The 12663-nt window shown below is 38.3% G+C and overlaps 1 protein-coding gene across 1 annotated transcript; it reads left to right on the forward strand.

Annotated features, from left to right (window-relative positions):
• The first annotated feature begins 10386 nt into the window (after positions 1-10386).
• LOC148853039 (putative methyltransferase At1g29790) lies at positions 10387-12558 on the forward strand. The gene has a single exon (XM_088942743.1). It carries the CDS (start codon positions 10736-10738, stop codon positions 12071-12073), a length of 1338 nt encoding a protein of 445 aa, XP_088798869.1. The 5' UTR covers positions 10387-10735; the 3' UTR covers positions 12074-12558.
• The last annotated feature ends 105 nt before the right edge of the window (positions 12559-12663 follow it).

Here is a 12663-nt window from a genome sequence, read left to right on the forward strand (position 1 = left end):
CCCAAGGATCCAAAAGGCCAGGCTTATGTGAAAATCTAATTGCAACAAACTTCCAATGCCATATCTGTATATGCAAATATGACAGGCAGCTGGCTATAAGTGGCATCCACCATTCAATACACTCCCCCTAGACAATGTACACTAGGAGGCGCTGCTCATCAAAAGCAGAAAAACCGAATCGAACAGAGGAAATGGAAAAAAAAAAAATCCGGTTAACTGACTGATTCAGTTTGGTTTCGGTTCAGAATATTGCGAAAAACCGAAGGACCGGCCAACCAGTTTGGTTTCAGTTGACCTATAAGAAAAACCAAAGAATCAAACTGATCAACTGGTTGACCGATTGATTTGGTTCAGAATATTGCAAAAAACCAAAGGACCGGTCTGGTTTCAAAAATATGCTCATGGCACCCCTAATTAGGAGTTCACCTGAATAACCCATCAATCATAATCATCTGATTTGTTGCCCTTATTTATAGGAATTGGACAAGTTTATTGCATCATATTCTGTTTTCTGTGGCATCTACATATTTCTGAAAAAAGACCGAGTGTTTTAAGTTTTACTGCACATCTTTATGGTTGCACTTTTCTAGGATGTGAGCAAGTATGCACACAATCCAGCATTTGGCATCTGAAAAAGTATTGTTTGTCCCATTATCTAAGCAGAAAGTTTTGAGTTTGAAAAAACGGACTGTTTGGGCGTCAATTGTCTGGAAGAACAGATATTCAAGAACTGGGTACAGATAGTGAGAGAATTCAATTTCAACTTTTTAGTGCTATAAGTTACCGCAGTCAAGAGTGTGCTTCTGATTAATCCCCATGTAGTCTCAGTCAAATGGGTACCCTCTGGATCAATGCTACTTGGGATTCTCAGTCATCTTATTCTTATTCTATTTCCATTTTAATGGAGGGTTGGGAAGATTAAAATATAGGAAAGAATGATCTTGTTCCCCGAAAGGCATGAGCAGTCACATGGGTCATTATCTTCCACAGCCATGTAATTTAGAAGGAAAGTTTTCTTGCCACTTTCGTAAGTCTGAAGCTTTTCCTATGTCTACAGGTAGACAGAGAGCCGAACTGCCCATTTGTAATTTGTACTAGCAACCCTCCTAAGTTCTAACTCCATCAAAAATTAAATTAATATCACATGGATATGAATAAAAGAAATTAGAAAATAAAAAAGTCAACAACTTAGAACCGTGTGCCAGGACCCGGTTTTGCAGATTCAATCTATCTATATGAATATGACTCTATTATAGTAGCGTTTTCTGGTTCTGGGGTAGGTTGTTAGTAGCGTTTCGTGGGTAGCACTAGCAGAGCTTAGCTTAGCTCAGGAACGTAGACTCTTCCCACCTTATAAGTGCTGGCGCTGATTTTTATTTTTATTTTTGTACATGATAGTGCTGGCACTAATCTCCTCTCATTTTTTTTTGCACACATATTTATTTTTAAATTAGATTAAATTATTAAGAGTTAAAAAAATCAGAAAGAAACAAAAAACTCTCTTAGGTGTCAAGTTTCTTTAATAAAATCCATCATTACTCTCTAATAAATTGAATCTGATCATGCAACGTTCAAAATATCGCAACATATTAATGGGTGTGTATCATATGGTATGTTCTAACAAGTCATTGGTTCCTGGAATGCATAGAAAATAGTTTTTTTTTTTTTAATTTGTTAATATTGTAGCATATAGGATATCATATCGACCATAAAATAATTATTCTAATAAGAAAATATTATCAGTTTCATAGTTTGTGATTTGTGTTTTGAATGGTTGGATAATTAGATTCTTTTCCCCTATGGGTGGGTGTATAGACTTTTTAAATGAAAGTTAGAAAAATTATATAAATAGAAAATTGATATATTTTACGTAATGTGATGATAAAGAATAGGGAAAATCTATGTTGCAGAAAAGATATGGTATGAGAAGAGTTTTGATTAATCAAAACTCACCCATGAATTTTGATAAATAACACCTTATTGTCTACCGTACTTATGATTCTAATTGATTGGTTAGAAAATTTTCAGATATCATATCTTTTCCATATCATAGTCGAAATAACTATAACGTGGATCTATGAATGATCAACGTTATCCATAGATCCATTAAAATTTTCAAAAATTTAATTTTCATGATTTTTTTTTATAATTTTACAAATGCAAATAAATTTAAAATAATAATTTTAATAAGAAGAATTACTGATTTTATACTTGTTTTCTTTTTTTCTTTTTGTTTTGGATAGTTTAAGTGCTTAAAACTTAAATATTTATATCAGTGGTTAAATTGGGTGTAATTTGAGTGATTAATTTTGAAGGGGGTAACCACTTAAACTTTATGTATTTCGTAATCAATGGTTAAGCATGTTACTTACTGATATTAATATTAATAGTTAAGCATATAACATACGTCAATTAAGTTTTAAGCCTTCTATAATATTTAATCGATTAATTTATAACTCATTTACTAAAAGTCAAAGCAATAAGTCAGTCGTTAAAAAATGACCAATGACATAATTTTATATATTCCTATATGTTGGTTATGATATATTTCTTCATAAGGACCATTAAAGTATGTGATTCTTATATTTTATTTGAGATTTATATTTAGTGTTATTGATACATTTTTATAATATATTTGAACTTTCATAACTTATTTGTATTTTGCTATTTTCCCTGCATTCATGTGTATCCAAAACTTATCTTGATACATTTTTTTTTATTACCTTTACAATATTGTTAGCGAATAAAAATCTAATAGCTTAAGCTTTTAGGCTGAATAATTTATTGAGATGGTATCAGATTTTGTTTGATCAAGTGATCCAGTGTAAGGTATGAATGGGCCTGCACATTGTCTACACTCCTTTATATTTGGTTGCAATGCAAATAAATTTGCACTGATGCAAAATTATGGCAGTGCAAATGGTTTCATTGTATATTCTTACCTATTTTTGTTTCAAATTTTAGCTTATTTTGTTTGATTGCAATAAAAATGAAGTAGAATAAAGTAATATTCAAAACAAAATTAAATGGGAATTTGCATTTTCTTCATTTACACTCTCATGTATCTGTATTAATGCAAATAAAATTGCATTGCAACCAAACACAGCCTTAAGGGCTTTGGCACGAAGGAGGAAGGGGCATAAAATCCATTTCAGGGACCTCACCTACCAGTCTAAACTTTTAAATACACACTACGTTTCTGATAGGCCCTTGAATCTTACAACTATAATACCGAAACGGCATATACCTGAAAAATTGATAAAGTATTAATCAAAATTCATAGGGGTTATATTGGTCAAAGTTTTACCTTTCTGGCTTCATAAATGGTGGCCTTAAAATCATTCTTCAAACCTTTTCCCTCTCCTTCCATTTGTGTCAAATGCTTGAGAAGTCTTTTTTGCCCATTAATCTACTAGTAGGGACCAATGTTCAAAGTATCAACATGTACCGGTCCATATTGGCCGATATGTATCATTTTGGAAGTTTCCTGATATGCTCCTACAGAGGCTGTATTAGGGGTCTGAACGGTTCAGGGGGTGGAGGAGCCTTAAACCGGTCCCCCTGAACTGGTTTTGAAAAAAAAAAAAGTATCGATATTGATATTTTGAACCTTGGTAGGGACCTGTGCACGAGCATTAAAAAGAAGTTTGAAACGGAAGGTTTAAAATTATTAATTAACAATTAATAACAGAATTGCTATTATCAATAGTAACAATCAATAATTCTTTTTAAAATTAAATAAATTTTATGATTTTATATAAATAATATATGTAAGTAGTTACTAATATATATTTATTTTTTTAGTTTATGAATTACTTATTGTTATCAATGATTTAGTTTTAACAATTATTGCTAGTCAAATGTATTTTAAATGATTTTTTTTATTCTTAAATAATAAAAATCACCTCTTTATATGTTAACAAAAGTACCAAATTATCCTTTATTAACACTGAGAAAAAGATATATAAACAAATTAATCAGAGAGAGAAAGAGGGATGGGGCAATGTAAACACAACATTTCTTGTATATGATTATTACATATTCAGCCATGGTGGATTAATGGAGGGGAGGTGTGAGATGGCATATTTTGCGACATCTACCAAAATGTAAAAAGGAAAGATTCTCACATCTGATTTTTTCTCCTCTCTTACTTTAATACTACATTAAAAAAAATAAAAACAGAAGAGGAAAAAAGTCTTTGGCCTCCCCCACCACTCTAATATTTATTTCCTATGAAACTGATAGAAATAAACAAAAGAGGACGAATGAAAAATAACAATTCTTCGTATCCCATTCAATCGATTACAACCTTTATTTATAAGGAGCTAGAGAGCCAAGGTCGGCTACCTAAGTTAGAATACAAAGAGGAAAAGTACAACCAATTTTGGATAGGACTATCTCTTCTAGAATTAAGGAGAGTAATTTTGATAGAATACTAACATCCCCTCTCAAACTCAAGATGGTAATGTATCATTCATCTGGATTTTGCCAACTAGAGCACGGAAGTAAAGAGGAGAGTGAACTTTGGTAAATATATCGGCAGACTGATCCTGGGACGAGACAGGAACAAGGTGAATAGTACCCTCGAGCACATGATGATGAATAAAGTGACAATCAGTCTCAATATGCTTAGTGCGTTCATGGAATACATCATTGTGGGCAATCTGTATGGCGCTACGATTGTCACAATAAAGTGAAGTGGCAGATGAATGAGAAAGTCCCATGTCATGGAGTAACCAACGTAACCATAATAGCTCGGAGGTAGTGTCAGCAAGAGCTCGATATTCAGCTTCAGTACTGGAACGAGAGACAACCATTTGCTTCATACTACACCAAGATATAAGAGAATCTCCAAGAAAGAAGCAATAACAAGTAGTAGAGCGTCTATCAATAGGATCACCGGCCCAATCAGCAACAGAGTATGCGATCAACTGAAGAGAGGAAGAACTAGAGTAGTGAAGTCCATGAAACAAAGTGCCCTTGACATAACAGATGATATGAAGCACAACAGCATAATGAGTAGTGCGAGGGGCAGACATGAACTGACTTACAATATGAACAACATACGCAATATCAAGACGAGTCACAGTAAGGTATACAAGACTGCCAACTAGTTGCCGCTATAAGGTGTAGTCACTAAGAGGAGTACCGTCAGTGGCTGTAAAATGGACATTAGGCTCAATTGGAGTGGTAACAGTCTTAGTATCAATGAGTCCTGTGCGAGAAGTAAGATCAGTAGCATACTTGGCCTGAGACAGATAACATCCCGATTGGTCGGAGGAGACCTCAACGCCTAGGAAAAAATTGAGGTGACCAAGATCTTTCATTTCAAACTGTTTGTTAAGGAAAGTCTTAAGAGCGGAAATGCCCTGCAAATGATTGCTAGTAATGATCATGTCATCCACATAAAGGAGGAGAAGGACACAACCCTGAGAGGTCTTACGAATGAATAAGGCATGATCATAAGTGCTAGATTTAAAACCACATTAACAAACAGTAGAGCTGAATTTGGAGAACCATGCGCGAGGCGCCTGCTTAAGTCCATATAGAGCCTTACGGAGACGGCAAACCTGATTAGGGAGATGATCATAACTAGGAGGGGGTTGCATATAAATATCTTCAGAAAGATCGCCATTGAGAAAAGCATTCTTAACATCAATCTGAAATAGCTGCTAGTGCTTTGCTGCAGCAATTGCAATAAGACTGCGAATAGAGGTGAGATGGGCAACTGGGGCAAAAGTCTCATCATAATCAATGCCATACTCCTGTGTGAACCCTTTTGCTACCAATCTAGCTTTATATCGCTCAACTGAACCATCTGCCCGGGTCTTGATTTTGTAGACCCATTTACAACCAATTGCGAATTTATCTGGAGGCAGGTCAACTAAATCCCAAGTATGAGTGCTTGTAAGAACTTAAATTTCTTCTGCCATTGCTTTCTGCCATAGAGGGTCGGTACTAGCCTCGCGATAGGTGCAAGGCTCATATAAAGATACAATGGTAGAATAACAATGAAAATCACGAAGAAGAATTGAAGGTTTAGTGACTCTACCAGAACGACGGAGAGGAGCATTAGAACGGTTAGAGTCAAACTCAGTAGGAGCAATCAAGGGATCAGAAGAAGGTAGAGCTAGAGGATCCATAGCCAAGGTAGATGTAGTCGGAGAGGTTGCAGGTTGCACAGTACTGTTAGAGCTATCATATGAAGAAGTAGTCAGACCAGCAGGTAAATCATCAGGAAAAAGCGAAATAGTAGGATTAGACAAAAAATGTGAAGAGGTCATGGTAACTTGAAATGGGGAGAGACTTGAGAACATTTTGTGTTCCCAAAAAGTAACATGATGAGATATGCAAAGTTGTTGGAAAAGAGGATTCCAACATCGATATCCTTTATGTTCAATACCATACCCAAGAAAACAACATAAACGTGCTTTTGGTTCCAATTTAGTATGTTCATGAGGTTGTAATAGAACAAAACAAGCACAACCAAAGACACGAAGAGACTGGTAATCAAGGCAATGGCTATACAATTGTTCATAAGGAGAAATGCTATCAATAATAGGAGAAGGAATGCGGTTGATGGTATAAACCGCAGTGAGGGCTGCTTCCCCCCAAAATCGTTCAGGACAAGAGGAAGAGATTAAGAGAGCTCGAACAATATCAAGAATATGCCTATGTTTTCGTTGTACATGCCCATTTTGTTGAGAGGTACCTGGACAAGATCTATGAATGATAGTTCCATTTTGTGAAAGAAATTTGATAAGGATACAATCTCTATATTCCATGGCATTATCAGTGCAAAAAATTTTGATGATAGAAGAAAACTGAGTTTTGATCATGGTGGCAAATTGAATATAATTGTAGGTAATTCAGATTTCTTATGCATGAGATAAATCCATGTATATCGAGAGAAATCATCAATAAAGATCACAAAATAACGCAAACCACCCATGGTATTATGAGGCGAAGGTCCCCAAATATCAGAATGAATAAGATCAATCGGTGCAGAAGAAACAGAATCGCTAATATTAAAAGGCAAAGAATAATGTTTTGAGAGAGGACATGAAACACAATCAACGTGGGTTGTTTTAACAGGACCCAAACATCCATTATAAATTAAAAATCCTAATCTAGAGGTAGAAATGTGACCAAGGCGAGAATGCCAGACACTAGAGGTGGCAATAGCAGCAAGAGATGGTAATTGAAGAAATGATAGCTCAAACAGTCTATCAACCTTACGGCCTGTTCCAATGATCTTCCCTATTCGTGGATCCTGCACAGTACAACCACGACTTGAGAAATGTATTTCAAAACCAAGTTCACATAATTGTCCAACAGATATAAGATTTAAAGATAATTGAGGTACTGGAAAAGTGTTAGGATGTGACAAACGAGATGTTGAAATAGTTCCTACACTTGTGACAGTTAAGGTGGAACTATCGGCAGTATGAACAATTGGTGTAATAGAAGGATTTGACTTGGAAGTAAACAGGGGTGAGTTGGATGTCATATGATTGCAATAGGCAGAATCAAAATACCATGATGAGGTAGTACCTGGAGTGACGGGCAAGACTGTATTAGAAGACATACCAGAATCAGGTTGGAGCTGGTGAAGGAGAGTTTGGAGATCTCTAAGAGAGAATTTTGGAGAGGTGTTAGCAGAAGAATCCTCTGTGGTAGCAGCTGCAGTAGAACTCGAAGCCTGAGAACTCATGGATGAGGACTTCTGTCCAGACACCATTTTGGCTTGCAAGCGGCGACACTCCGAAATAGTATGGCCAGTCTTCTTGCAGTAATTGCAGAAAGTCCCTTTTGAAGATTTAGATGAAGTTGAAGAAGTAGCAGACGTACCCGAAGTAGCAAGAACAACATCAGTAGATAATAAGGATCACTCATGTCAAAGTGTTTTTAGTCGAGTTTCTTTAGAGAGCAAATCTTTGATTACAACTTCAAGGGAAGGCAATGGGCTACGATGAAGTAGAGTACCACTAATAGGTTCGTACTCATCCCTGAGAGTCATCAGAAGATGCCAAACACGTTGACGATCGCGGAGCTTAGAATAAGTAGTAGCTGCAGAGGTACTATCCCATTCAGGTTCACACTATGCTAACTGATCCCAAAGAACTTGTAACTCAGAGACATAACTGTGAATGGTCTGTTCAGGTTGCTGCTTCATATGGTGAAGACGCCTATAGAGCTGAAACTGATGCACATCATCAGAAATAGAATACCGAGCTTGTAAGAAATCCCATACCTCTTTAGTATTCTATCAAAATTACTCAGTTCCTTACTGGTCCAACGACTTGGATCAGGACGTTGACGAACATGACCCTTCTCTTCAGTTGGACTAACCGACTAAAATCGAAGCGAAGAGGGCGAGAGTGGAAGAACGGCGTCGTTCTCATCGACCGACCGATGTTACCTGCAATCAAATTGCAGGCTCTGATACCATGATAGAAATAAGCAAAGAAGACGAATGAAAAAATAATAATTCTTCGTATCCCATTCAACTGATTACAACCTTTATTTATTAGGAGCTAGAGAGCCAAGGTCGGCTACCTAAGTTAGAATACAAAGAGGAAAAGTACAGCCAATTTTGGATAGGACTATCTCTCATAGAATTAAGGAGAGTAATTTTGATAGAATACTAACAGAAACTAACCAAAAAATATTCTTCTTCTTTGTTAGTTTCTAATTCTCCAATAGAACTATAATGAACCTTCTAAACTTCTAACTTCTTTTCCTCTTTCTTCCTTCAAGTTCTACCTTATTCCTTCTGTAATATTCTTTCCCGAGTCCCAACTAAACTGAAAATTAAATGGACTTGTCAATACATCCAATCTTTGGGATGCATATTTCATGATTTATAGCTACATCCTACATGAGCAAGGGAAGCTCCTCTTTTGTTGAGACAATAAAGTTTGATCTGTCATCGGATTTGAGTTATGGACACTCAAATAATTGCATGCCTATCATGTTCAGGTATAGAAAACTCCATTGAAGCATGGATGAGCACCGATATCGTCAAGGTTCAAATTCAGGGTCTGTAGGCCCTCCACCCCTCTTCAGGAAGTAGAATTGTCAAACATGCTTATGTATAGAAAATATAACACTACAAGAACACAGATCATTGAAATAAAAAACAAATATTTGAGAAATAGAAACTCCTAGATGAAAGGGAAGCTTCAATTCAGGCTCCAAACACACAAAAAAAATGCATAGAGAAGAAGGATCACTACAAACCAATTACATCCACTCAGTCAAATACTTCAAAGTTAAACTAACCATGTACCAATGAAGAAAATCCCCCACAAAAAACTACAACTTTAGCAAACCCAACAACCTTAACTTTGTTTTGCTATTGTTCCAAGTCCCAACTTCTTCCCTTCTTCCCTGGATGACAGAGCACTGTTGCTTCGGGAGTCTTTTCCCTTCTTCCCTGGATGACAGAGCACTGTTGCTTCAGGAGTCTTTACAAAACAGGTACTGGAGAAGCTTCCATCTTCCTCACGGAGGGCGTCGATGGGATTTTTTTTTTTTCACAAAGTATGCTATGCTGGGGATAGAGAAATGGTTTACCAATTACCACTTTACCTTTCTCACGTAATTGGGCAGGAAGGAATGTTGCCAAATTTACCAAATGATACAAAGGAATTCACTTGTGATGGTCATTGAAGGATAGATATGTTGAAAGAGAGAGAGAGAGAGAGAGAGAGAGAGAGAGAGAGAGAATGGTATGGACAACCCTGGTTTCAAGATTCACATCTTTCAACAAAAAGTTATGCTTCTTTAAGACGTTTGATTTTCCAAATTGCCAAATGTTAAAGCTATTAGCAGCACTGTATTAACAGGAATTGATGCCTTCTTTGGAGTTTAAGGAGTTCACATCTCCGTCCCACAGCATCTCTTTGTTTTGATATTATCGTCCGAACATGTTTCTAATACACGGCAGAGATGTAAATTCCAGTCTAAGAGGTGTTTAAAAGTGTTCAAATACATAAGCAGAAACCAACTGATAATGGCTTAATTGATAGATTTTCTGACTCGTCAGAATAGAGACCTAAGATCAAATCCGGCTGCCACCAGGGTTTAGGGGTTAAGGGAAAGGGGATGGGCTACACCATTTGATTGATTGCTGCAACATTCACTATATTTGAACCATTTTGTAACCGTCTCTAAAAAAGCAGGCCCTCCTTTTCTCTCTTAAATATATTTGAACCTTTTTGTAACCGTGGGTGTATAAATTAGATGATTTAGGTGTAGTTAAGGGCCAATTGTGAAGATGGACGTTGGCCCATAATTCAAATTGATGTCAAAACCCAAAGTTGTCGATCTTACTTGTTTTATAAGGCAATCCAAACCTAATTAGTTGTAAAAACAGACGAGAGAAATTAATAAGAGAGAATCAGAAAAGAACAAGGTGTGCCACTGCCATTTCCTTCACCAATGCAGAGCAGTGTGCCACTGCCAGGTGCAGCCGTGCAGGTAGTTAGTTACCCATACCCACAATCCACCCTCCTGGATTGAGTTGAAAGTAAGGTTGCAGGTTCAACGGCGGATCACAATGAGCGAGACGAGCTCTAACTTTATAAAATATGTAACCTCATCGAAGTATCAAGTATCAAGTATCAACCCCACCACCACCACTCCACTCCACCCTTCCCGCCTTCTTCTCTCCCGTCACAGCACTTGACTACACTCACCAGTCACCATCCACAGAGCTGCAGCTAGGCAGATGGGGATGGGGCGTGGTATGGATGACTACCCTCGAAAGCCACATCAACAGAACCAGAACAAGACTAGGCTCAAGATCTTTCTCCTGGTAATTTTCACCAATCTTCTCACCATCTACATCTTCACAGGTTCGTCCTTCAACTTAAGCTTGTCTGATCACACTCACCATCCCTCTCTCTGGGAGTTGGACCCCAAGGTTCTTCTGCAAGAGCTCAACTCCACTCAAGCCCATCTTGCCTCCAGCAATACCCGTATTGCTCAGCTGCACCAGCAGCTCATCTCTGCCAAATCGCTTTTAGAGACCCTTCTCTCCGAGCTGGGTGGCCGCCTCCAGGAGCCCACCGAGCCAGTGAAATCCTCTGGGTTCAGTAGTGTTCAGTTGTCGGATGAGCTCAAGCTAGCAATAGGCCCACACAAGCTCCCACTGGGGTATGCGCCCAGGGTGGGCTCCGACGAAGTCTTCCCCCCAGTTGGTGCAGCTTGCCTTCAACTCCTAGATGAGCTGAAACAGTACATGACATATGATGTCGGAGGTGAATGCCCAGTAGATGACGTTTTTGCACAGAGGCTCATGCTAAAAGGGTGTGAGCCACTCCCCCGCCGGCGGTGCCACCCCAAGTCTCCCGTCGGATACGTAGACCCGACCCCTCTCCCAGAAAGCCTCTGGGCAACCCCTGCCGACACCAGCATCATATGGGATCCTTACAGCTGCAAAAGCTACAAGTGCCTCATCGATCGCAAGCGCTCCAAGGGTCACTACGATTGCAAGGATTGCTTTGATTTGGAGGGCCGGGAGAAGAGCAGGTGGATCGTCGACAATGGGGGACTTGATTATGGGATTGACGAGGTTTTGCGAGCCAAACCACCTGGTACGATTCGTATTGGGTTGGACATAGGAGGTGGAACCGGCACATTTGCAGCCAGGATGAGGGAACGAAATATCACCATCATCACCACCTCAATCAACTTGGACGGCCCGTTCAACAGCTTCATTGCGTTGCGTGGCCTGATCCCTCTCCATCTTACTGTGTCACAGAGGCTCCCTTTCTTTGAAGGCACACTGGATATTGTGCACTCCATGCATGTACTCAGCAACTGGATTCCAGATGCCATGCTTGAGTTTACGCTCTATGACATCTATAGGGTCTTGAGGCCTGGTGGGCTCTTCTGGCTTGATCGTTTCTTCTGCCTCGGGTCACAGCTGAACGCAACCTATATTCCCATGATTGACCGTATTGGGTTCAGGAAATTGAGGTGGAATTCTGGCCGAAAGTTTGATAGGGGCATCGAAATGAATGAGTGGTACTTTTCAGCCGTGTTGGAGAAGCCCGTGACTTGATTCTTGTTGGCCAAATGAAGGGTGGGGGAAATGCTTCCATAAATAAATGTGAGAAACCGAGACATGGTGGATGAAAGGGCCATTTGGACAAAAGTTCTAAGATTATGAACAGGGGAAAAGGAAAAAATAGGATCCTACGCCATTACACATTAACATGTGCAGTGATAAATGCGAAGACCACTTGGGGTTTTTGTGATAAGATTTCAGTTTTCAATATCAAGAGAGAGAGAGAGAGAGATGAATGTTTCTCCTGATAGGTTTTAGTGTTTTCTTTTGATGCAGATAAAATAAATTTAATTTATCTCAATTAGAAGAATTTGGTAGTAGATCCTTGTAATTGTAACATGGATAAGATATCCAAGCCGTATGTAGAAATAGCTTTCTGTAGAAATATGCATTACCCACAAGCTCAGCCTAAAAGTATTGTAAAATGGACTTGAATATGCTTCATAGTGAATATATAGATCCTTAACACCTTTGAGTTCCCCTGTTTTCAGTTTCAATTCATCAGTTTTAACTTTCTTTCTGCACAACATAGTGCACATCTGTCAAAGGCTATAAAAACATGACCCTCCCAATTTGCACTCCCA

This window comes from Nelumbo lutea, chromosome 5 (assembly GCF_056320005.1).
Source record: "Nelumbo lutea isolate HS-2025 chromosome 5, American lotus-T2T, whole genome shotgun sequence".
Classification (NCBI taxonomy): Eukaryota; Viridiplantae; Streptophyta; class Magnoliopsida; order Proteales; family Nelumbonaceae; genus Nelumbo; species Nelumbo lutea.